The sequence below is a fragment of the Castanea sativa genome, chromosome 8 (assembly GCF_040712315.1).
Source record: "Castanea sativa cultivar Marrone di Chiusa Pesio chromosome 8, ASM4071231v1".
Classification (NCBI taxonomy): Eukaryota; Viridiplantae; Streptophyta; class Magnoliopsida; order Fagales; family Fagaceae; genus Castanea; species Castanea sativa.
The window spans coordinates 30598788-30626405 of NC_134020.1; the positions used below are offsets into that span (position 1 = coordinate 30598788).

Consider the following 27618-nt stretch of genomic DNA (forward strand, 5'->3'; position numbering starts at 1 on the left):
GAGAGGAATTTTTTATACTTTTTTATTTTTAGAAATGACATACTTTTAATAGTTGATGAATGAAAATTAATGCAATTAATAATTAAAAAAACTAAATTAAATTTTGTCCAATAATTAGAGGTTGTGTTTGATATAAATAATTAGTTGGAGGATTATTTATCTACATCTTTTATTGATGTGTTAGCCGCTAATGTAATTAAGGGAGTCACTTTCATATTGGAGGGTGTTTTGGTTTGACTTAAGAAACAATATATTTTGATACCAATTAATATTAGTGTATTATTTCATAGTTACCAAGACTTATATATTTACATAAATACATATATGTTTGTATGCGAGAAAAAAAAAAAAAATTCAATGTGCGTAGATTTTAGCTTCTTTTTTTTTTTTTTTTTTTTTTGTTCATAAGGGACACCTACACTAAGGAATAATAATGCTTTAAAAAATGCATGAAAAATACTAACTGAATAGTTAGAAATGCCCTAAGTAAATAATTCATATAAATTTTAAAATTTTCATATTTTATAAACTCAAATATTATCCTAAGTACATTAATCCAATGTACTACCTTAAATAACAAATTTTGTAACATTTTTTTTAATTTATTTATTTATTATTATACTAGCCAAAACTCCATAAAAATCCTTGATTTGGCAAATACATACTGTTACAACCTGATATTTAATCCAATAAATTTTAAAGAAGTACCAATATCAGTTGAAATGACTAGTATGGATAAAATGCTTGAATCCTAAAGACATGTAACTTTATGAAGTAAAATCAAAATTACATTAAATTTAAGTGTAAATTATAATTTAGTGGTATATTTATAATTAAAACTTGGAAAAACATTTTTGTTTGATTGACAAAAAAATAAAAAAAAGAAGCACACTAACTATTGACGCACAAACCTTTATGAGCTATAAGATATCACTATTAAAGAGTTGGTATCTCATGCGTCAGGCGCATAAGACCAACTTCTCACAAGCAAGTGGGCCCCACACGTGTGGAGCTCACCTGCTTGTGAGAGACAGGTCTCGTGCGCCTGGCGCATGAGAGATTTTTCCCACTATTAAATTATCTTTCCATGAAATAATTGCATAAAGATGACCGCAATGAGATAATCCTCCCATCTCAATCTCCTCTTCCTTCTTGGATTCTTGTTTTAGAAGTTGGAGGTGGGTTGTTGTGGCCCTCTCTTGTTCCTTCTTAATATATTCTTATAAATAAATTAAATAGTCCACCCACAGGTTAGCTCCCCCATTTTTTTAGTTGCCAGTCAAGTGAGTTCACTGCCCTGTGAATTAGTTTCACACTCAATTGATCAAACACAAATATCTCTATAACATTAGTAAATACAGCCACCACTCAATTCGTACCCCTATAAGCAAAATAAATAAGACTATAACAAGATTAAAGGCATCTCAAGACAAGGGAGAACGATAAAACAGAAGAGACATTAGTTGATATCTTAAAATTTTGTGGGGTATGTGAGATTTTAATACATGAGACACAATAATAAGCTATCATGAGGATCCATTATCAATACTCATCCATATAAAACAACTGATCATGGCCAAATTGCTTACCCTTATTCAACAAACATAATTCATCTTCCACAAAAAGCAAAGGGCCTCATACCCTGTTTACAGAGAACAACTAGGATTCAGTGGAAATGAGGCTGCCATAGAATAGGAAGAGAATTGAGTAAATTCATACACGAAGTACAGACAACTTTGATACATAGGGCTGCCTTAGAATAGGAAGAGAATTGAGCAAATTCATATATGAAGTACAGACAACTTTGATAGCAAGAGAAAATCTATGGGCAGAGTTTTTCACCAAACTGGTTTGGACTTTGGAGTAATTTCTTCCATCTCATTATGTTGCGATTTATAAAAACCGTCCACGTGTTTTAAATAACATGACTCATTAAATAGGTTATATGACTAAAAGTGCACATAGATGGTCATTTGAGCCACCATGTAGTGCTTTGGAGGAAACTCTATCCAAAATCTATCTATCATGTAACAGCTGCTTCTGCATAAGTGGTTCTGATAAATTATTTTTATGACCAGCCTTGGTTACACAACTCAGTCTAGAGATCTCTCCTTGCATGTCAACCCAAAGCCTAGGGGAAATAAAGAGTCATGTGAATCGATTCCAACATGCAGAGGCAGTTGTTCAACCTGTTTAAACCATGTCACCGGTAGTCGGCCCTTGAAGTCATAATCCCCAAAGACAACATCAGCAATTCCCCCTCCTTCACTTCCAGGCAACCAAGCAGCAATCAGAGCATCTATCTTATCCAAAAGCAATGGCTCTAAAAGTAAAGGTCTTCCAGATACCAGAATCACCAATGTGGGGATACTGTCAGCGACTGAACTTATTATGTCAGCTCCATTGAGGGGGATTACAAGCTCTGAATTATCACCGAGGCTCTCTACATATGGTTCTTCACCAACAGCAACAATTGCAAAAGAGAAATCCTGACGTGCTAAGGTGTCTGCTGATGGATCTTGCTCATAAACTACTTCTGTTTCATCTCCTGCTGCAGCTTTAATAGCATCCAAAATGGTTGTGCCTAAAATCCAATGACATCATAAATTCAGTTCCAATGTGCATACCTACTAGCAAGAAAGTTTCAATAAAAGATCTAACTATGTTGTTGCAATTAAACTAAAGAAACCCTGACAGGACATACCCAGATACTTTTTTTTTGGGGGGAGGGGGGGCCGTGGTGAGGGGTAGACATTAACCTAGACATGCTTAAATAGTAACATTTTGCATGATTTCTCTTCACCACCAATGACAGATGTACAATCATATATCACTGAAGAAACAGAACGAACTGGGTAAGCCTTTGCATATTTCAATAATCTTCCCCACATTGCATTCAATTCAGTGAAATTAACTCGATACATATAGATATTCCTAGTTGGCCACAAATTTCTCAAGAATTAGCTTAAATGAGACTCTAAACACATGAATTTTGTAAACTGCACTTCGTAGGGCTGAGTTAAGGTAGATGCCAAATGGCTTCAGTGATTAACAGAACCTAGAGGAAAAAAAAAAAAAAAAAACCTAGTCCTACAAAGTTAAATAAAAATTAGCACAATGAATGACAATCTTAGCAAATAGCACAATGAATTTAAATATAAAAAATCAGTCTTAGAGAGCTAAATATCTTGCCACTTTCATTGTGATAGTCAACATATAGGTTAATGCTCATAATGAATATTAATGTCATTGCGTACCAATTGTAATTCTGCCGCTGCCTCCAGACCATTTTATGGTCCACCCTCCACACTGATATCCAAGATTATCAGCATGTGTTCCAAAGACACCAATTCTCTTAGCATTTTTGTCTAATGGAAGAAAAGATTTCTTAGGATCCTTTCCATTTTTTAACAGAACCAAGGACTTGCGGACTGCTTCACGTGCTAGATCTCTATGCAACTGCAGAAAATTTCAAACCCAAAACTTCATCTCAGCTTTTAAGTAATAACTCAGTTGAGTTTACTTGCATATTATAGTTGGATGCTAACAAAAATTATTCAATGATCTCCACAATGCATTATAATTTGATATATTGTAGTTCATAACAATGAAACTAATTATAATGCATTTGTTAGTTAGGACAAATTGGGAAATTTGTCTGTGTGCGCTTGTGGTAAGCCTAGGGCTAGGAGAATTAGTGGCTTTAAAGTGTAAAGCTTTGGAAAGAAGGGTTAGAGTCTAGGAAGCATAGACACTTCATTTGGGGCACCATACCCATGTCAGTACTTCCTAGGTAAGGGCTAGGAATGGCTAATTTATCAAAAATTGTTGTGTCGCAGTGTTGTACCTGTACTAGTACCTAGGTTAGAGTTCAAGAATGACTAGGGCTGGGTAGGAAAAGGAAAAGATTTGCTTGAGCATTACAAAAGAGTGTTGGGCCAAGATACCATCAACATGTGAATTAAATTTATAATTTTAAGCAGTAGTGGAAAAACACACACGTTCAAGGGAAAGATACAAATTGAGCTTGATGAAAAATGGGAGACCTTTTAATAATTTCTAGAGAAAACATTTAGACAAGCCAAAAATGTCAATAAATCATGTGAGAAATTCTGCAAAACTTACCTTGCAACCAACAGTATCTAGCAAAGATCTATTCATGAAAGGAAATTCAAAAAGACCAGCAACAAACTTTACTCGAAGTATCCGTTCAACAGCATCATCAATCCTGGCCATTGATATCTTGCCAGATTCAACCAAATCTATCAAGCCCTCCACAAATTTTTTGAATTCATAAGGCACCATTACCTGCATGTTTCTTAGTCAAGCAAAGAAGACATAAATCAAAAGAGCAACCTAAGCATTGGAATTGGAGTTCAATCTCTACCATGTCTATTCCTGCATTAACAGCAGAGGAAATGCAGGAACGGTAGTTTGAGCCACGAGGTTCACTAAGTCTGTCAAGTCCAGACCAATCAGAAAAAATAAAACCCTGCAGCAGAAAACTAACCCAAGAATTATTGAGATGCAGAGGAATTTGATTACTGTACGTGCAATTTCTCTAATAGCCTTCCCCCTTCTCCCCCCACTCCCCCCCCCCAAAAAAAATCCTGACAGACCCACATAAAACATAGGAAAAGAAAACAAATATGAAAGCAAAATAGGTTTATCTTTCCATCTCATTGATCAACAATAAAATTTGGAGACTTAAGATCTAGCAAATAATCAATTAAAGGGTACAAACTACTTTTTCAGTAGAATATCCAAACCCAATGTTGAAAAACTGTGGATTGGCAAGGAAAGAAATTGATTTGTTTCATAATATTAGAAATATCACAATTTTTACCTTGAAACCTAGCTTATCCTTTAAAATTTCTGTCAGGAGAAAGCGGTTAGCATGCAGTTTACACCCATTCCAGCTAGAATAGGATGCCATAATAGTGGAAACTCCTTGAGAAATACAATCCAGATAAGGTGCCATGTGGATCCTCTCTAAGTCCTCATATGATAATACGGTATTCCCCTCATTTTTTCCCTGATTGGCACCCCCATCTCCTACAAAATGCTTTGCGCAAGCAATAACTTTGTTCCTAGAATCGAATGTGGGATTATGAGAAAGAATCCAATGGACAGCTATAGAAGGAAGAATTAACAACAATCCATTTAATTGTATGGATTAAATATTCCAAATCTAAATTGATCAAAAAGAGGAATTTACAATCATGATATTTCCAGAAAGAATAAAACAAGGTGAGTACTAGTACAAAGCTTGTTGTATGAAGTTCTGTTAGCTGTATAGCTACTTTAGAATCAGAAGATATGGAAAGAGGACAACATAAGTTTTTATACACCAAATACAATACAAGTAGGGATAAAAAAGAATCAAGAAAAATTCTTCCCAAGTCTAAGAAAAAACTCATTGCTTTGAACAGAAAAGAAAGAAAGGAAACATATTGTTGTTCCATTGTCTTGTTTTTTACTTTACCAGTAAGATACATATTCTATTTGGAAAATGAATTTGCTAATAAGTTAATCTAATCAAAGATATAAAATGTTTGTTTTTTAAAGAATTGTGAATAGAATTAAATAAATGACTCCCCTCATACCTCCCAGCCACAAAAGGGTAGCCTTTTGGGTGTTTGTGGGGTAGCTGGCCCTGCAAGCCTGTGACAATGGAAGTCATCTTTCTAACGATTTCAGTGTCTTCACTGTAACTTTCATAGCATCGCCCCCATCTGGGATCTCTGCAAACCTGTCAAAACCACGTGTAAATTAATTTTCTCAACATTCTGTTCATAAAATGAACCTCTACAGGAGAGAATAAAAATAAATAAATAAATAACAATAAGAATCTATGTTCTATTCAAAGTGTCAAACTCCAGCTCACAATTTAAAATCCCAAGTGTAATATCTTATTGAAAGATTCTACAATACAAATCATACATCTCATTTTAATGTTAAAACTCTCAGAACCCACAATTTTATCTGATAGGAAGTTACCCGCCTCAGTACCCCAAATTGATTGGATATCATCTCATTTTAATGTTAATTAAAACTTTCAGAACCCACAATTTTATCTGATAGGAAGTTACCCACGTCAATACCCCAAATTGATTGGATATTGATTTGAATTAGATGAGAGTGTTGTGTGGGTGCGTGTTGAGTCACACATCAATCATAAAGTAGGTCAATCTCGGCCTTATAAAGAACTACAAGGAGCTTCAATTGTGATTAGACTAGTCCTTTTGGGAGGTATAGCACAATGTGGCAAGTGCTTTTCCTTAGGTGGGTGTGTGTTGAGTCTCACATCAATCATAAACTAGGTCAATCTCGGCTTTATAAAGAACTACAAGGAGCTTCAATTGTGACTAGACTAGTCCTTTTGGGAGGTATAACACAATGCGGCTAGTGCTTTTCCTTAGGTAGTTATAAATGGTATCAAAGACAACCTAATAGCCCCATGTGGGCTCAGAGACACTACCCCACAATGTGGACCCAGAGACACTACCCCACAATGTGGACCTTGACGAAGAGATTGGGGATTTAAGTGGGAGAGTTTATGACACCTAGATTGAGAGGAAATTTGCCATGTAATATGATTTATGAAACATTTTCGTTAGTAAGCATGTTTTTTAAATTATTTTGTAAACTAGCATCTCAAGTTTGTGAAACTCGAGTTCGGTGACAAAATCGAGTCTTTGAGACTTGAGTTTCAGTGCTGGCACACAGTTGACGTGGAACTCGAGTCTCTCTCAGACTCAAGTTCTATAAAAGTAGATCTGGAGAACGCAAGAACTTAAGTCTCTAAGACTGCTCCAATTGAGATTGCAATGGCCTAACGGGTCAAAACAATCCCATCAGCCCGTGTGGATTGAGATGTGTTTCTAACGGAGGCATCTAGGATTCAAATTCTCCATCCTTGTTGTCACTATTAAATTATCAAAACAAAGACAAGAAAACCATGAACATTGTGCCTGCTCCACTACAATTGAAGCTTGTCAACAAAACCCTTCACTCTTAAACACATGTTGACATATGAAAAATTATGGGAATTTATCTATGCATGGTTATGGTGGGTTAAGGTTTAGGAGGATTCATAAATTTTGGGGTTTGGAACCTTTATAGAAGAGGGGTTAGGGTTCAAGAGAGAAAAGATTGGATTTATGGTTGAAAAGAGAAGAAAAAAAAATATAGAAATAGATTTTTTTTTGTAATATGTGAACAGTAATGATGACAGTGCTGTGAATAGAACCAGTAAATAGTGTTATGAACAGTATCCTAAGACACTTGTATAGACACTAGTCTTACTCAATAATTTTATCTATTGACTCTTACTTGTTCGAGTACAAAAAGACACTTATATAGACCCTACTCTTAGCTTATCCTAGTAGAACTAGGACTTCTACTTTGACTAGTAAACCAAAACCCATACATCATGTTCATAAACTAAATAAGACTTATTTATAGAAGAAAACCCATGGCGCATGACTAAGGCCCATACCAAAAAATGGGGAATTACTAAAATACCCTTGACTCTAGAATAGATAACCTAAAGAGTCAAAGAACTGTAAAATAAAGGATAGGAAATCAATTAGTCAACACCTAAGCTTGCTTAAAGTCAGCACCAAGCAAGGGAAAAAAAACCACTAGGAGTCAACACTTAGGACTGTCTAGAGTCGGTGCTAGACTAGTGGAAGAATTTTAAGTGAAATTTTATTATCAAACAAACTGTTAATTGTCTCCATAGTACAACAGTGTCCTTACATTGAATACTAGGATTAAACCTAATCTTAACTGACATAGGAAATCTTAATTTTAACTTATAAAAAAAAGGAAATCTAAATTTTAATTGATTTGGGAGATCCCAATTATTGAATTACAAAAATAACCTTAAATCTCATAAATTAAATAAAAATTTAATAGCTGAATAAAAATCTAATTGACCAATAAAAACATTTTCTGATAAGTAGACCAATTAAAATATAATTGACTCCCAAAATTAAATAAAACTAAATTAAAAAAATATTTCCTTGCTTCCTGCATCAGTCATCCCTTTTTTGTGAGTTATTTACTGAGCTATATGACACAAATTTTCTACATTCAAACAGGTTTGTTACTTTCTAAACTATAGGAATCAACTAAATTATCAAAATGATGACAACTTTCAAAGACAAAACTAAGTGAATATCATCAACAGATATTGCCAACTGCAAAACATAAACAGTTGCTGCACTCGTAAATAATTGCAATCTTCTTCCAATTAGAAATCATCAGCAGAATTGCAAACAAATATGTGTTTACACCAAGCCGGTTTACTAGAAGAAGCTTTACTCAGAATGATATTACACTCTGAAACTTAGAATTACTAGTTCACCATTACAACCACTTCATAACAAACAATGGCCAAGAAAAAAAAGTACATCTACAATACTTACAGCCACACAAGGAGCAAAAGTACAGTGAATGCCGCTTGCCCTAACTTCAAGTGCTGTTGCTTCCCCAATCTTTTGAGCCAAATCTGCATCCCTATCACATGTTCAAAAGTATAAATGGCTATGAAGCTACAAGACCAGTAACCTTCCACTTGGCTCCTAAGAAATTTTAAGTAAAGAAATACAAAAATTAACTGTAATAGTTCTTTGTCATTTACCTTCCCCATAAATGAAATCATTTTTCTTTCCTATGTTTCAACTACTAAAAGAGAAAGTAAGCTGGCGGTTCATAGGCTGGTACAGTGACATGTTATAGTGGTTCACAACAAAGGATATTGATTGATTGATCTTGCTCTTCACCTGTTTCCTTGGATCCTAAATTAAAATTATAAATTCCATTTTCTTTTTCCAACATTTTCAAATTAATTAAATGAAGAAGCAGGGAATGCTCCTGCAGATGAAATATGATGACTAGGATTCAATATATGATTTTAGAGGCTATAAAGCTAACCGCTTTAGCTTCCTCTTTTTTTTTTTTTTGCTTCTTACTTTCCTTGAGTGTGTTTTAGTTTTGCTAAAAACTGAAAAGTGACAATTTTGTAAGATTCCCAGGGACCAGAGTCTAACACAAACCTGGTAGCTCCCAAGCCAACATTGTGAGGAAATATAGTGGCTCCATAAACACTATTGTGACCATGGACTGCATCAACCCCATATATTAGTGGTATCCCCAGCCGTGACTCTAGTGCTGACTTTTGAAACCCATCAGCCAGATCAGCCCAATCCGACGACAATGCTTTCTGAAAGGGTCCACTACCACAAGCACTGAGTATACCTCCTGCATAAATAGTCCACCAATTGTATGGAAAATCATATAAATGAAACATACAGGGGCAGATATAGACACCTATATATCTGAAAAGCCAATGCAAACTTTCTTCCCCTTCCATTTACTCAAAATAGAATTCGCAAAATTACACTCACCCTCAAACATTTCATGAAATGAAACTCCCCCCCCCCCCCCAAGATTTGTATGATAAATGCATCAGTTGACTTAAGTTTATGCCCTCTCAAACTATTATTTTATTAACCCAATATTCCATTTTTTAAAAAGACTAGCTCAAACAATAGACAAAATGGCACTCCCCTCCTTAGGTATGTATACAACAACAATAGAGCTTTAGTCCCAACTTTTTTGGGGTCGACTATAGATTCTCAACGTATTAATTAGGGTCACCCATATATATTCTTTTTCTCCATTCTTTTTTTTTTTTTTTTTTGATAGATAATGAAAAATTTTATAAAAAAAAAAATAGCCAACCTTTTTTTTTACTTCTACTAATGTTATTTTTGGCCTTTCTCAACCTTTTATTGTTCCCTCAACTTGGATCAAGTCAACCTTTCTTACCGGTTCATTAATCAATCTCCTATGAATATGATCAAACCATCTCAAGCGACTCTCCCTCATCTCAAGAAAGACTATCCCTATTTTTCTATTTTTAAGCAAATTTCCTCATTTCGAATCCTATCTTTCAGTGTATTTCTTTTCCATCATAACATTTTCATTTCAGCTACACTCATTTTATGATGTTGCTTATTAACAATTTCATAGAGCATAGTTGGTTGTATAGTAGTTTTACAAACTTTTCCCTTTAACTTAATAGATATTCTACGGTCACACAAACTCTTGATATGCTTCTCCACTTCATCCACCTTGTTCTTATTCTATGATTCACATTCTCTTTAATCTCTCCATCCTTATGAATTATGACGTATTGATGCAAGATATCAAAAGCTCTCACTCTTTAGTATCTCTTAGCCATCAAGTTTTACCACTCCTTCGTCTCTATTTCTACTTTTATTAAACTTACATTCCATGTACTCCTACTTAAACAAACTTAAACAAAAGCTCTAGATTCTAGGACATCTCACCAAATTCCTAATTTGGCACTAACTCCACTTCTAGTTTCATTTACTAAACTGTTACATTTATAAAAACTTCAAAGGGGGAGTGTCATTTCATGAAACTTTGGGGGGAGGGGGTGTCATTTTGTAAAGCCTAAAAAGAAGTTGGTGTGATTTACCCAATAAAATTAAATTTAAAAAACTTTTTTTTAGTTAATTTCAAAATGTGTAATTTCATGCAAGTCCAAATGACATAACTTACTGTACAAAAAGAAAAGAACTTTCTTTTACAAGTGAACGCATACATACACACAAACATGAAGAAACTTTAAAGAGACTGAAGAGAGTGTGTGTACCAATAGAGAGGTCTTTGATGGCATCAGGGGTGGCAACACGGCGCTCAATCAGGGTCATCTGGCCGACCTTCTCTTTCAAAGTCATTCGAGAAAGAAGGTCCCTAATACGAGCCTCCACAGGTTCATTGGGATCTCTGTAAATGCAATTCATGTCCTCCTCCACTTTCCCCATTCTGAGCAGGCTTTGTGAGCTTCACTATCACCACAGAACCAGTAGAATAAATAGATGATAACATAAATATCAGAACTTTTATAGGAATATTTTTCAAGTTGCTGTCTATTGAACATTTTCCAAACATTGACTTGAGTCAACCGAATGAGTTCAAGAATTGTCTCCAATATAAAAGAACTTCAACCACACAATGAGGATATATGAATTAGATCACTTGTTGGTGCTAGTTTGTCAGACTTTCCCCACTCAGAGACAGCAAAGCGCGTTTAATAATGTCTCTCTAGACTACGAAAAAATCATAGAATTGACTTGACTTGGACTACACTGGCATTTCCAGTGATTTGAATGATACCATTGAATTATTGCAGAAAACCGACAGCATTTGAAAGTTAATCATACTACTACTTAAAAGCAGTTTTAAGAACAAGTTTAAGGTACAAGTTACAACAAAAGTCAAAAAATAGCAAAACAAATGCAAGACTTTTTGACATGGTGATTGTACCTATGAGTGAAAAAAAAAAAATACTAATTGTTAAACACATTCTCTATCACTTACCTGGTGGCTGGTTGTCCATAGTTGTTGTCATAAGGCCCCAAGACATGCCGATTTCCTTGTAATTTCTCATTTGCTTCCAAACCCAGACCCAAAATCTCAATCTGATTACAACCAAGCCTCAAATTCTGCTTTTTCAGCCAAAATCTAGAAACCCCAGATCAAAAAAACCCTCCATCAGGTCAGCTAGAATGCTAAACCGAATGAATTTTGGCACTTTTTTTGTTTGCTTAGTTACCACCAACGGCTCTCCCAGAGCAAACCCAAATGCCATAACTGGGCATACCCAAGCTATCCACAACCGGGCAAAGCCATGAAATCCGGCCGAATCTCCGTCCAAGACGCCGCCAAATAGAGAGAGAGGGAGAGAGCATAAGCCAGTGAAAAACGAAATCGTGGCCGCGGTGCGGCGGCGTCCAAGAGTGGAGAACTTTTCAAGAGCTGATATCTATAGAGTAGAAAAAGAAGCAATGAAACATGGAATTTTCAATTTTTTGGGGAATAAAATGAAACTGTTCATGATCTAACGAACAAAGAATAAAGCAATAGTATCAATACTGCTGTTTAAGCCGCTGCCATTGTTTAGACCGATTTTTTTTTTTTTTCCTTCAAAATGCCCATATATTCCTAAGTTTAAGCGGAGACAGAACTAAATAATAGTGTTTTAAAAATACATGTATAACTTATACTAAAATATTGCTTATAAAATAGGAACAATTCTCCACTAACTCGTTTCTTCAAAACAATTATACGTTTATTTATTTTATAAATAAAAAAATAAGTTAAACACCCCACTTTTATCCAAAAATAAATCTAAATATATATACTAGTCTCTAAGCAGGCGCTCACGTGTATGCTCAGAGACTCTTCTATTTTTTAGGTAAATGTTAATTTAGAGCATTTATTATAATTTGGGATTATTATATTTTCCAATTACAAAAAAAATCTAGGGGTGTGATGAGAAATATGTGTGGTGAAATAATTTTTCATCACACCCCTAGGTTTTTTTTTGTAATTAGAAAATGTAATAATTTCATTACGCGCGTGCTCAGAGACCCATACATTTTAAAGTAAAAACATTTTTGTTAGTAACAACCAAAAACTTTTTCATAAAATTATTCCATAAAAAGGCCCATCAACCCCAATTGAAAGCATAAATTTCTTATGTAAATCTTACCCATCTAAAAAGGGCCAAACACTACAAAAGAGAAAAAACTACAACTACAATGTACAGATCACATGAATGAATACAAATCTTTTGTACAATATCTTGTATTCCACTTTATAATCTACCAATCATAATGTTCTTTGTGTTTGATTATTTTTTCCCCATTTTAAACTTGACATATCTATCTTCTAGAGCAACACACTTTCTACCTAAATGAAAACATTAGCATTCCATGCCTCAAAATTTTTATAGCCGAACCTGCATCAGATTTTATATTTGTTGGCACTACCCACCTCCATCTACGTTGAATCTCCCTCACCACCATAATACTGGGGAAAAAGAACAATAATAGGATTACCAAATCAGAAAATATATAATAAAACATTGCTTAAGTGGAAAAATAAATCAAGAATAGGATTAAGCTTGTGAATTTATTAAAATAAATAAATTCATTAAAGCATACACACCTGGTAAATTCTTTTGTGGACGCTCATCATAGGTAAGTCAATTCCTACAAATCATATATAGCCTTAGGTGAAGGATCCTTACACCACAAATTAATATGACTGCAGTGAATTAGTAATAACATAAACAATTTAAAATTTTTTTCTCAAGACACAAACTTTGTGCCAAGTACATTCAACGCAAATTGGGTATATGCCTTCAGCCAATGAAGTCCCAAAATAATTGGAAATATATATAGCACATTTCATCCATCTGCATAGTCCATTGCTCTACGGTCAATTGTTTTGTCAATGTGCCAGCCAACTTTAACGCCTATATAGTATATAGTAACCGACTGATAAAATAATATTCATTCGAGATTCATTCATTCGAGATTCAAATTCACAAGGCCTCACTTTAGCCCGTTGCATTCCAACCGTGATCAATAGAATCTTTTTAAAGAAATATTCATACCCAACAGCCATATAAAGATGACTGAATCCCGAATCCCAATAGGATTGAGAGCAGAATATATTCTTAGAACCTTTCATAAATTAAAATAGAAAGGCATCTGTGGGGGGTAAAAACTCTTGAATAAACATTTGGGCTTTGGGCCTGATTGGCTGGTACCAGTTTGATTTGATTAGGGCCTCTAGGCCCACAAGTCAATCCGCATTGTAGTAGTCCGAGGAGTTGTCCGAGGAGGAGTGTCTCCTCGGACAGGTCCAACAATGACCCTGGGACTTGCTAAATGGGTTAGAGGCAGAACTCTGGAAGAAATGGTGGGTAAGAGGGTGATCCAAGCACCCTTTAGAAGTAGAGACATGTGAGAAATATCTAAGAAAAAAGCTGCTACCACCACATTAAAGGCCCTGCATCTACCTCCCTGGCCACATTAATGGGGAAATGACCTCTGAACAATAGGATTCAGCCTCCCTGCTATTATTTGAAGACTTCAAGAAGGTGGTGGATAGGACAAGTATCCAAGGGGAAGATTTGTATAACACGTGGATGAACCAGTGAAAAAGAAGAATATAAAGAAACGAGAGAGGAAAGAAAAAGGGGATCTACACTTTCTGTTGAGATAAAACAGGAACTAAGAATTGTAAACTTTGGCATAGAAAGAGAATATATATATATATATATATATATATATATATATATATACAAATTGTCCTCGACTTACGTCTGAGGAGGTCTCTTTGTCATATTCGTTTACCATTTGCACAGATAGTGGCACTCTAGCCTGTTAATCAAACTTCCAACATCCCGAACCCAGATTTCAAATCCATGCTCTACAAATTTATTGTATAAGGCTCATTAGGCCTAAGCCCAACACTTGTTTTTGGGTCTGGGTACAATTGTGCACTTACAATTGGCGCCATCTGTGGGAAATCTAGCGTTGAAGGAATTGGAACATCATGACAAGCTTGGGTTCGCATCATGCAGAATCTCAGGGATCACAGCCCGAAGATCTTTTTGAGCGTCTTGAGCGCTGGAGGGATCGAGAGGGAAGTGTTCATACCGTATATCCTGGCGCGAGTCATACCCGTGGCGGAGGCAGTCCCACCCATGAGGATGATGCCAAGGCCATGCAGAGGGAGATTGACCACCTCGAGAAGAAGCTGTGCCGTGTTAGACGAAGGCGGGCTTCACCCCCATCCAATCCTTCTTCAGGGGAATCTCGGGGAAGCAGTTACAGTTCAAGGTCTAGGACTCCCCCCAGGAAAACCTTCTCTTGCGAAGAGGATGACCTACCGGGTCGTAAGCATAGGAAGCTTCCCTCCAGGGGCTTGGGGAACGACGCTATGAGCCGAGCGTTACACCAACTCTCCAAATCGCCCTTCTCATGCAGGATTGAGAATGGAAGGCTCCCCAGGCGGTTCACCCAGCCCACCTTCACCATTTATAATGGCCGGATAAACCCGGTGGAACATGTGAGCCACTTTAATCAGAGGATGGCAGTGCATTCTCATAACGAGACCTTGATGTGCAAAGTCTTTCCTTCTAGCCTGGGACCTGTTGCTATGAGATGGTTCAATGGGCTGAAGTCGGGGTCTGTCGGTTCGTTCAGGGAACTTACTAGGGCATTCGCATCTCGGTTCATTACATGTAGTAGAGTTCCTCAACCGTTGGACTCGCTATTATCTATGGCCATGAGGGAGGGTGAGACGTTGATAGCATACTCCGACAAGTATTGGGAGATGTTCAACGTGAAAGATGGAGATTTTGACGAGGTGGCGATTAACACTTTCAAAGTGGGCCTTCCCACTGATCATGATTTGAGAAAATCCTTGACCAAAAAGCCCGTACGGAGTGTACGTCGCCTCATGGACCATATTGACGAGTACAAAAGGGTTGAGGAAGATCAACAGCAGGGTAAGGGTAAGGCGAAGGTTATCCCGCAGGAGAGAAGGGATTTCAGGTCGGACAGGTACCACAACAATAAGTCGAGGAGAGATTACTCTGGGCAGTCTGGCTCAGCCACTCCTCAAGCAGTTAATACTGTATTCCGAGAACCAGTGCACCAACTACTGGAGAAAGTTCGTAAGGAACCCTACTTCAAATGGCCCAGTAAGATGGCGGGGGACCCTACAAAGCGAAATCAGAATCTTTTTTGCCAGTACCATCAGGATGTGGGTCACACTACTGAGAATTGTCGAACCCTCTGGAACCATCTGGAATAGCTTGTTAGCGAGGGGAAGTTGAAGCAGCACCTGTACCAACCTAACGGGCAGAGCAGTTAATCAGATTCAAATAATCAGAAGAACAACTCATCTCGGCCGCCCTTGGGAACGATTAGTGTCATCTTCGCTGCACCTGGCAGGACCGGTTCCTGTCCTACCAGGATGATGGCGGTATCACACTCCCAGGTCGAGGAGTCGGGCTCGAAGCTGAAAAGAATTAGAGGGACTGTGCCTGTCTTGGGATTCTCGGAGGAGGATAAGGTTGCGACCATCCAACCCCATAATGACGCCCTGGTAGTCACTTTGAGGATAGGGAATTACGACGTCAAAAGGGTGATGATCGATCAAGGCAGCGGCACGGATATTATGTATCCTGACTTATTCAAGGGGCTAATGTTAAAACTGGAGGATCTCACTCCTTATGACTCGCCACTGATAAGCTTTGAAGGGAAGACCGTCATACCAAAGGGACAGATTCGATTGCCTGTACAATCTGGCTCGAAAATGGTCGAGGTGGATTTTATTGTGGTTGACGCATATTCCCCATACACGGCCATCCTTGCCAGGCCTTGGTTGCACGCTTTGGGTGCTGTCTCCTCGACTTTGCTTGTTAAGGTAAAATTCCCTTCGGGGGGACTCATCGAAGAAATTCTTAGCAGCCAATCAGTGACAAGGCAATGCATATTGGCTGCAGTACTGCATCAAGCCAAATTAGAGTCCTCGGCCTCGGCTGGGAAGGACTTATAGCAATTAACAACTCTAGATGTGCCGAATGCGGTGACAGCAGAGAAGGCCATGTGTGAAGATCTAGAGAGGTTTCTAATAGCCGATGACCCCGAGAGGTTCTTTCAAGTTGGGATACGGTTACCACACCAAGAGAAGATGGAATTGGTGGAGTTTTTAAAAGATAATATCGATGTCTTTGCTTGGGATCCCTATGAGGCTCCAGGGGTTGACCCAAGCTTCATTTGTCATTATCTGAATGTCAACCCTGCCGTTGTTCCTAGGAGGCAACCACCTCGGCATTCCTCCAAAGAGCATTTCGAGGCTGTTAAAGAAAAGGTGCTCAAGCTCAAAAGGGCTGGTGCTGTTAAAGAAGTTTTCTACCCAGAGTGGTTGGCGCACACAGTCGTGGTGAAAAAGAAGAATGGGAAGTGGAGAGTATGCGTGGATTTTACAAACCTAAACAAAGCCTGCCCAAAGGACTCGTTCCCGATGCCACGCATCGATCAGCTTGTCGATGCTACGGTAGGGCATCCTCGGATGAGCTTTTTAGATGCCTTCTAGGGTTATCACTAAATACCATTGGCCGCGGGTGATCAGAAGAAGACTGCTTTCATTACTCCGACAGGTATCACTATAAAGTGATGCCATTCGGGTTGAAAAACGCCGGGCTACTTACCAAAGGATGATGACCAGATGTTTGAATCGTAACTTGGAAAGACCATTGAGGTATATGTGGATGATATGGTAGTAAAGAGTAAGACAGTGCCTATGCATGTAAAAGATCTCGATGACACCTTTCAAATACTTAGGAAGTACAAGCTATGCCTTAACACCTCAAAGTGTTCTTTAGGGGTGGGCTCTGGAAAGTTTCTAGGCTACATAGTGACTCATAAAGGGATAGAGGTGAATCCGGCACAGGTTAGAGCCATCCAAGGCTTGCAACCACCTCGGAATCCAAAGGAAGTTCAGAAGTTGACCGGGATGACCGCCGCTCTTAGTAGGTTTATCTCTCGCTCAGCTGACAAGTGTAGACCTTTTTTCCAACTGTTGAATAAATGGAAAGGATTCCAGTGGACCGAGGAGTGTGCTTTAGCTTTCGAGCAACTTAAGGAATATCTTTCCCGGCCATCCATTATGTCTCGGCTAGAGGTTGATGAAATCCTGTTTGCATACCTAGCCGTAGCCGTCCATGCAGTCAGCCTGGTCCTTATAAGGGACGACGGCGGGGTACAGAGACTGGTCTATTATGTCAGCAAATCCTTGAATGAAGCTGAAGTGCGTTATTTGCCTTTAGAGAAGGCAATTCTGGCTGTAGTCCATGCCACGCGGAAGCTTCCTCACTATTTTCAATCCCATATTGTGGTGGTTTTGACCCAACTACCTCTCAAGTCAGTATTGCGAAGTGTTGACTATTCAGAAAGGGTAGCCAAGTGGGGAACTATTCTGGGAGCTTTTGATATCAAATACATGGCACGCACCTCGGTGAAGGGCCAGGTTCTCGCGGATCTGGTGGCAGAGTTCGCCGAACCATCATTAGAAGAAACTGAGAAGGAATCACACATGGATGAAAAATCAGTTGGCATGATCACAAGCAAAGGACCACCGATTTGGAACATGTATGTTGATGGGGCAGCCAACCAAAGGGGGTCTGGGGTTGGACTTGTTTTGGTATCCCCTGAGGGAATTGTCTTTGAAAAATCATTGAGATTGGCGTTCTCGACCACTAATAATGAGGTAGAGTACGAAGTGGTCTTGGTTGGTATGAATATGGTACGAAAAATGGGGGGAAAGGAAGTTCATATGTTCTCGGATTCTCAGTTAGTTGTGGGCCAGGTGACGGGGACTATGGAAGCTAGGGATCCAAGAATGCAAGAGTACCTGGCCCAGGTCAAGTGTTTACAATCCAAGTTTGATTCTTTTATCCTTTCTCACGTTTCTAGAAGTGGAAACACACATGCAGACTCGTTGGCCACTTTGGCGACATCCTCGGCTCAATGTTTGCCTAGGATTATCCTCGTTGAAGACTTGCTAAAATCAACTCTGACCACTGCAAGTGTCGTCCGTATCCATCTGATAAGGCCTGGACCTAGTTGGATCGACCTTGTGGTCTCTTTTCTAAAAAATGATATTCTTCCTGAGGACAAGTCTGAAGCAGATAAGATCCGCAGAAAGGCACCTCGTTTCTGGTTGTCCGAGGACCACAAATTGTATAAACGCTCCTTTTTCGGACCATACTTGCTATGTGTACGTCTTGAGGCAACGGAGACACTCTTGGAAGAATTGCATGAGGTAATTTGCAGAAGCCATACTGGGGGAAGGTCCTTAGCCCATAGGGCTCTGACTCAGGGATATTGGTGGCCCAATATGTAGAGGGAAGCTCAAGACTACGCGAGAAAGTGTGACCAATGCCAAAGGTTCGCTCCCAATACTCATCAGCCTGGCGAAGTCCTTAATCCTTTATCCAGTCCTTGGCCTTTCATTCAATAGGGATTAGATATAGTAGGGCTTTTTTCGAGGGCTGTGGGAAATAAAAGGTGGCTACTCGTGGGAACCGACTACTTCACCAAGTGGGTCGAAGCTGAGCCCTTAGAAAATATTAGGGATATCGACTCTAAGAAGTTTATCTGGAAGAATATTATCACTAGATTTGGGGTACCTCACACACTTATTTCAGATAATGGCGTTCAATTTGATAGTAGAGCTTTCAGGAAGAATTGTAGTGACATGGGCATCACAAACAAATACTCCACCCCAGCTTATCCTCAGGAAAATGGGCAGGCCGAGGCCGTTAACAAAGTCATAGTCAGTGGACTCAAGAAGAGGCTGGATGACGCGAAGGGTAGACGGGTAGAGGAGCTACCACATGTTTTATGGACGTATCGGACTACGCCACGCAAATCCACTAGAGAAACACTATTCTCTATGACTTATGGGGCTGAGGCGGTGATACCTTTAGAATCTGGTTTCCCCATGCTAAGGACGAGTTCTTTTAGCCTAGAAAATAACGATGGTCTCCTGGAGAAAAGCCTGGATTTGGTTGAGGAATGGCGAGAGGCCGCTATGGTCCAAATGGCTTATTATCAGCAGAAGTTTAAACGAGGATATGATGCTCATGTGAAGCTAAGGCCACTAGCGCCTGGAGATCTGGTGTTGAGGAAAGTTGTGGGTACTGCCAAAACCCAGCATGGGGAAAGCTAGCACCAAATTGGGAAGGACCCTATTGGATCATCTCTGTAGCTGGCATAGGATCATATTGATTAGCTAATCTAGATGAAAAAATTGTACAACGCCCTTGGAATGTAAACAACCTACGAATGTATTATTATTAATAAAAAGTACTCTTATATTTCATTGTTCAAATTATCAATATGTACTTGGGTTTATCTCTCACAATCTCCAAGTATCAAACAGAAACTTGGTCATGCATGGTCCTCGGACCACATATCTTGTGAAAATTGATATCTTATCAAGTGTCAAACAGAAACTTGGTCATGCATGGTCCTCGGACCACATACCTTGTGGAAATTGGTATCTTATCATTTGTTAAACAGAACCTTAGTTATGTCGAGTCCACAGGCCTTCTACTTTGGGAAAATTATCATTTCAAGTTATAATTTCTAAGTATCAAACAAAAACTTGGTCATGCATGGTCCTCGGACCACATACCTTGTGGAAATTAATATCTTATCAAGTGTTAAACAGAAACTTGGTCATGGATGGTCTTCAGACCACATATCTTGTGAAAATTATATCTTATCAAGTGTCAAACAGAAACTTGGTCATGGATGGTCCTTGGACCACATACCTTGTGGAAATTGGTATCTTATCATTTGTTAAACAGAACCTTAGTTATGTCGGGTCCACAGACCTTCTACTTTGGAGAAATTAACATTTCAAGTTACAATTTCTAAGTATCAAACAGAAACTTGGTCATGCACGGTCCTCGGACCACATACCTTGTGGAAATTGATATCTTATCAAGTGTTAAACAGAAACTTGGTCATGCATGGTCCTCGGACCACATACCTTGTGGAAATTGATATCTTATCATTTGTTAAATAGAACCTTAGTTATGTCGGGTCCACAGATCTTCTACTTTGGGGAAATTAACATTTCAAGTTACAATTTCTAAGTATCAAATAGAAACTTGGTCATGCGTGGTCCTCGGACTACATACCTTGTGGAAATTGATATCTTATCAAGTGTCAAACATAAATTTAGTCATGGATGGTCCTCGGATCACATACCTTGTGGAAATTGATATCTTATCATTTGTTAAACAGAACCTTAGTTATGTCGGGTCCACAGACCTTCTACTTTGGGGAAATTAACATTTCAAGTTACTATTTCTAAGTGTCAAACAGAAACTTGGTCATGCATGGTCCTCGGACCGCATACCTTGTGGAAATTGATATCTTATCAAGTGTCAAACAGAAACTTGGTCATGGATGGTCATCGGACCACATACCTTGTGGAAATTGATATCTTATCATTTGTTAAACAGAACCTTAGTTATGTCGGGTCCACAAACCTTCTACTTTGGGGAAATTAACATTTCAAGTTATAATTTCTAAGTATCAAACAGAAACTTGGTCATGCATGGTCCTCAGACCACATATCTTGTGAAAATTGATATCTTATCAAGTGTCAAACAGAAACTTGGTCATGGATGGTCTTCGGACCACATATCTTGTGAAAATTGATATCTTATCAAGTGTCAAATAGAAACTTGGTCATGGATGGTCCTCGAACCACATACCTTGTGGAAATTGATATCTTATCATTTGTTAAACAGAACTTTAGTTATGTTGGGTCCACAAACCTTCTACTTTGAGAAAATTAACATTTCAAATTACAATTTCTAAGTATCAAACAGAAACTTGGTCATGCATGGTCCTCGGACCACATACCTTGTGGAAATTGATATCTTATCAAGTGTTAAACAGAAACTTGGTCATAGATGGTCCTCGGATCACATATCTTGTGAAAATTGATATCTTATCAAGTGTCAAACAGAAACTTGGTCATGGATGGTCCTCGGACCACATACCTTGTGGAACTTGGTATTTTATCATTTGTTAAACAGAACCTTAGTTATGTCGGGTCCATAGACCTTCGACTTTGGAGAAATTAACATTTCAAGTTATAATTTTTAAGTATCAAACAGAAACTTGGTCATGCATGGTCCTCGGACCACATACCTTGTGGAAATTGATATCTTATCAAGTGTTAAACAGAAACTTGGTCATGGATGGTCCTCGGACCACATATCTTGTGAAAATTGATATTTTATCAAGTGTCAAATAGAAACTTGGTCATGGATGGTCCTCGGACCACATACCTTGTGGAAATTGGTATCTTATCATTTGTTAAACAGAACCTTAGTTATGTTGGGTCCACAGACCTTCTACTTTGGAGAAATTAACATTTCAAGTTACAATTTCTAAGTATCAAACAGAAACTTGGTCATGCATGGTCCTCGGACCACATACCTTGTGGAAATTGATATCTTATCAAGTGTCAAACAGAAACTTGGTCATGGATGGTCCTCGGACCACATACCTTGTGGAAATTGATATCTTATCATTTGTTAAACAGAACCTTAGTTTTGTCGGGTCCACAGACCTTCTACTTTGGGGAAATTAACATTTCAAGTTACTATTTCTAAGTGTTAAACAGAAACTTGGTCATGCATGGTCCTCGGACCACATACCTTGTGGAAATTGATATCTTATCAAGTGTCAAACAGAAACTTGGTCATGGATGGTCCTCATACCACATACCTTGTGGAAATTGATATCTTATCATTTGTTGAACAGAACCTTAGTTATGTCGGGTCCACAAACCTTCTACTTTGGGGAAATTAACATTTCAAGTTACAATTTCTAAGTATCAAACAGAAACTTGGTCATGCATGGTCGTCGGACCACATATCTTGTGGAAATTGATATTTTATCATATGTTAAACATAACCTTAGTTATGTCGAGTCCACAGACCTTCTACTTTGGAGAAATTAACATCTCAAGTTGCAATTTCTAAGTATTAGATAAAAATTTGGACATGCATGGTCCTCGGACCACATGCCTTGTAAAAATTGGCATCCTACTTGTTCTAGAAAGGAAGTTTGGTTATGTCGGGTCTTTGAACCCTTTACTTTGAGAACATTAGCAGAAAGCCATGTCGTATTAGTTTTGAGATGTTGATAAAACACTTGGATTACTTTATGCCCCAAATTGAATTCTAAGTTAGGTTGTTGATTGTGCATCATTGTGTCATATATGTTATACTCTTGAGGCATAATTTGCAAAGTATAAGCTAAGTATGTGTACTGCTATTTAAAGTTATGATAGTTCAAATATTGAAAGTAGAGTTAGCTACTCCAATCATTCATTTTTGTGCTGATGGGTATTCTTATACTAAAAATTTCAAGTCAAATGAAAATTAAACCGGACAATTTCTCATTAATTACTGCTAATGTACATTCCAAGCATAAAATTTAAAAATTTGTTACATAGCAAGAAAAGGGAGAAGTCCTAGCTAGCCTAGACCCGAAGCTTTTGAAGGGAGGTTCTGCTCCGAAGTGTTGGCAGCCTCTGTGCGTTTCAGCTCCACTTCAAATGAGGACTGTGCTTGTTTTCCCTTGTCTATTGCCACAGGTGGAGGGACATTAGGCTCGGCGCTTTGGCTTGTAGCCTTCTCGGCACCTTCACCCTGTTCCTTCTCTTTATTGGAACTTGTAGGTTCTGTAGGAGTAGGAATGGGCTCTGGGATCATAAGAGGGAGCATGGAAGGTGCTGTTTCAGGGGCAGGGGTGACAGGAGGAAGTTCTTCTATCTCCTGGATGTCTAGGGGAAGCCAAATTTTTTCGGGCTTCCTCAACTCGAAAGTTGAGGGAATCCCTGCCACATTTAAGGCTTCCTCCCAAACTTGCTGGCAATACTCTCGACACAGCCCGGTGAACTCCTCAGTTAGCTGGTTTTCTGTCGCCACTACCCCTTCCTTGTAAGCATCCTTCTTCGCGGCCTCCATAGAGTCCTTGAAGGTACAAGCCTCGTCCTTCATCCTGGCAAGCTCCTTCTTTAAGTCGGAGTGTTCCTGTTGAGCTTTGGATAACTCTTCATCCTTTTGACAAAGAAGCTTGCGTTGCCCCTCCACCTGGGTCCTCATTGTCTTCAGGCTGGCCTTGGCACCGTCCTTCTCCCTCTTTAGCTCCACCAGCTGTGTGGTTAGCTTCTCATTTTGCGCGAGGGCCTAGCCTAAGGACTTCTCGGTCTCCTGCCTAAGCTCCAGTTCAAGTCCAGCCTTCTTCTGAGAATCCTCCACCTACTTCTCGGTAGCAAAGACTTCCTGGATGGCCTGTGGTGAAATATCAAAATGAATGCACTATTAGTAACACAAGTCTCCAGTATATAAGAATGTTTCTTACAATAAGGGGTAATGAAAAATAAGACGAGGATAAGACTCAAATACTTACCAGGGCCAAGTCCCTTTTTAGCGAAAGGAACAGATGGGGCTGGTTTATTGTCCAGGGCTTCCATGTCCTTGGGTAGAAGAAGGGGACGTTCCAAGGCATCGGCCAGGTGGAGAGCATGGCCTTGTTGGAACGCCCTAATGTTAGACTTGCAAGAGATTGGTGCCTTGTCCAGCTTAAGCTTGGGAGACCAGTTAGCCAGTGCACGGCACACCTCGGCAAGGTCCCTGTTCTCCCCGCTTTCTACTGAAGAGGCACGTCCCTTGCCCTTGCTAGGTTTTTGTTGCGGGGGTTGTTGTTGTTGTTTCAACTTCTTCTGCCTCTCCCCATCTGCCTCCTCGGCCTCACCCTTCCTTTTCTTCTTAGGCTCCGCAGCGGGAGGCTTGAGATCGAAGGGAGGAGGAGGTGGGGGCAAGGACGGAGGGACTTGCGACCCACTTGCTCCCTTTTGGGAGACTCTCGCGCCCCTTTTGTGCATCGATTGCTTTAAAGCGTCCATCTCTTCTTCTTTGAAGGTAGAGTCAGGTTGGGCAATCACCAGACCTTGTATCCCCGAAGTCTCGGCGGGCTCATGTTCCTCGTTCGAGAGAATGACAAACGGATCTCCTTGAGGCCTTTCGACGTCCTCGAGTTGAAAATTGTCTATCTCCTCGTCCAACGAGTGTAGCGAGGACGCTTGCTCTTCTCAGACGGCGGTTGTCCGGGAGTGCGCCGAGAGGGGAATCATTGCGATGGGGCGCATGTACAGAATGGTGGTGGGATCGTCGGGAAGTTCGCGGTTGTTAAGGAAGCCTGACTTGCCACGTCTATCCTTCTGCGTTGCCTATCCCCTGTGATGATTACGTTTTCAATTTCTTGGAAGTCCACTGATATGGGGTCGTATCCCAGTATCAGGTGGGCAGCCCTCACTTGTAGGTCCTCACTGACAAATGCTTCGGAGCGGAGGACACGGTTCAAGTCAGCAACGTTGCAAAGGCTGAGGTATGGACGTACGTGTTGTTCATCTGTGAGAAAAAAGGCATCCGAGAAAACAAGCATGGTCAGATTAGTGATAAACATTAAGACAAGAAGTAATAGTGTGCAATATGAATTGAAACGGTAAAGGTAACGGGATTTAATCACGGGTTAAGAAATTTAACTCCTAAGGAGTCACACCTGGCTCTCCCCATTCGACTGGGCAGTGAGGACCGTCATACCGGTTTCCTGAGGCGATGAGGTAATCGTCCTTCATGCCTTTGTTGGATTTAGGAAGACAGGAAATCAGTCTAACTATGCTAGATCGGGATTTAATATAATATCCTACATTTTTGAGTTTGTGGCACTCGTACATGAAGGCAACGTTGTGCTATGTGAGGTTTAGGCCTATTTGCTCGTTCAGAGTGTCGACATTACCTAAAACCCTAAACACGTTTGGTGCTCATTGGTCTGGGCATAACCTATGGTTGCGAAGGTATTCGCTGGTCACATTTCTCATGGGGAGAGTCATCCCACCTTCTATGAAGGCGATCATGGGAATGATGACTTCTCCATCTCTCCTAGTGTTACCTACGGCTTCTACTGGGCAGTATCTTAAGCCTATGTCATTGGGAATTTGGTATTTGGCCCTAAAACCTTCCATACCAGCGTTGGTATCAACTAGACACTTAAACCTACCCATCTGGGAAAAGCGGAAATGAGAGTTTAAAGAAGAAAAGAGGTTTAGATGGGAGCTGAGGATAGAAGCCGAGAAGGAATGAGTAAAGAAAGTAAGAACTTACGAGATTTGGTTATGCAATTCTTCACGAGCCTCTAGAGAGAAAGGGTAATGATTGACACTTTGATACAATTGATTTCTGAAGAAATGAATGAAGGCGCTGGTTTCTAGGCGTTTTAACGTGCGGGAGGCGGTCTCGAAATTAAAATTGTCCTGCTCAAATTTTCAGGGCCAACCTGGACCGTTGGATGTTCATCTTACCGTTGAACATGGGGAACATGATGTAACTTGCGGTCATAAATGTGCGTGTTCCAGGTTTCGAAGCGTCAAAAGCGTTTTCAGGGAACGAAATGACCCATACACGCGTGGCGGTTTACAAAACGTGTGGGAGGCGTGCTGGTCGGATCAAAACTCTATTTCTCCCCTCGGATGGGAGGGGCAAAATAAAGTTTTGAGGGGCTATTGTGGGGGGTAAAAACTCTTGAATAAACATTTGGGCTTTGGGCCTGATTGGATGGCTCCAGTTTGATTTGATCAGGGCCTCTAGGCCCACAAGTCAATCCGCATTGTAGTAGTTCGAGGAGTTGTCCGAGGAGGAATGTCTCCTCAGACAAGTCCATCAATGACCCTGGGACTTGCTAAATGGGTTAGAGGCAGAACTCTGGAAGAACTGGTGGGTAAGAGGGTGATCCAAGCACCCTTTAGAAGCAAAGACATGTGAGAAATATCTAAGGAAAAAGCTGCTACCACCACATTAAAGGCCCTGCATCTACCTCCCTGGCCGCATTAATGGGGAAATGACCTCTGAACAGTAGGATTCAGCCTCCCTGCTATTATTTGAAGACTTCAAGAAGGTGGTGGATGAGACAAGTATCCAAGGGGAAGATTTGTATGACACGTGAATGAACCAGTGAAGAAGAAGTATATAAGGAAACGAGAGAGGAAAGAGAAAGGGGATCTACACTTTCTGCTGAGATAAAACAGGAACTAAGAATTGTAAACTTTGGCATAGAAAGAGAATATATATATATATATATATATATATATATATATATATATATATATATATATATATATATATATATACAAATCGTCCTCGGCTTACGTCCTCGGATGTCTCTTTGTCATATTCGTTTACCATTTGCACAGATAGTGGCACTCTAGCCTGTTAATCAAACTTCCAACATCCCGAACTTAGATTTTAAATCCATACTCTACAAATTTATTGTACAATGCTCATTGGGCCTGAGCCCAACACTTGTTTTTGGGTCCGGGTACAATTGTGCACTTACAACATCATTATTATAATTTCCACATAATCTAAACATGAAAATCCCAATAACAAACTATAAAATTTAGACTAAAGTTATAAACTTTGACACTTCCACTATTAAACAGGTGAAAAAATTAAATTTGAAACTCATAATGGAGATTAAATTATAAACTGACTATTTCAATCAAATTTAACAAAAGATTGGAATAATTAAAACCAAAAAAAAAAAAAATTGAGAACTTACCCAACCAAGTTTTGGCCGGAGCCGCTAAGACCGAATTGTGTTTTTGAGTTTTCTGGAGAAGCTTTTCTCTTTCTCTCTCTCAGTTTTTGAATAGGGTGGGAAAGTTAGGGTGGGTTTTTTTTTTGATTTTACGGTTGAGGAGAGAGAACCCCATATAGATAGGTTTTGTTTTGTGTTTTTATGAAATTTGCTTCTAAATAAGAGAAATGGGTTAGTGAGAGAGTGATCCTATTTTATAGGCAATGTTTTAGTGGAAGTTAAAGATGTATTTTTACTTTATTGTCCTTTAGTTTTATCTCTACTTAAATCTAGGAAAATAGGGGTATTTTGGAACAAAAAAAATCCACTCCAAACAGGTGCAGCCGCTTAAATAGTAGTATAGATAAAATAAAAAAAATAAAAAAAACTAAAGAACAATCAAGATTTTTTTTTTTGGTTCTAAAATACCCTTACATTCTTATGTTTAAATAGAAACAAAACTAAAGGACAATCC

At 39.1% G+C, this 27618-nt stretch overlaps 1 protein-coding gene across 5 annotated transcripts; it reads right to left on the reverse strand.

Annotated features, from left to right (window-relative positions):
• Nucleotides 1-1506: 1506 nt before the first annotated feature.
• On the reverse strand, nt 1507-11959 carry LOC142608350 (uncharacterized). 5 transcript variants are annotated; one of them, XM_075780108.1, is made up of 10 exons: nt 11422-11959; nt 10694-10884; nt 9066-9270; nt 8436-8526; nt 5607-5752; nt 4847-5090; nt 4388-4492; nt 4126-4308; nt 3258-3459; nt 1507-2584 (listed from the first exon to the last, which is right to left on the reverse strand). In XM_075780108.1, exons 2-10 carry the CDS (start codon nt 10863-10865, stop codon nt 2094-2096), a joined length of 1839 nt encoding a protein of 612 aa, XP_075636223.1. In that variant the 5' UTR covers nt 10866-10884; nt 11422-11959; the 3' UTR covers nt 1507-2093. The 5 variants fall into 5 exon arrangements, with proteins under 5 accessions (XP_075636223.1, XP_075636222.1, XP_075636226.1 ...); XM_075780107.1 differs by having other exon boundaries at nt 10694-10889; XM_075780111.1 differs by having other exon boundaries at nt 8436-8518; nt 11422-11958.
• Nucleotides 11960-27618: the final 15659 nt, after the last annotated feature.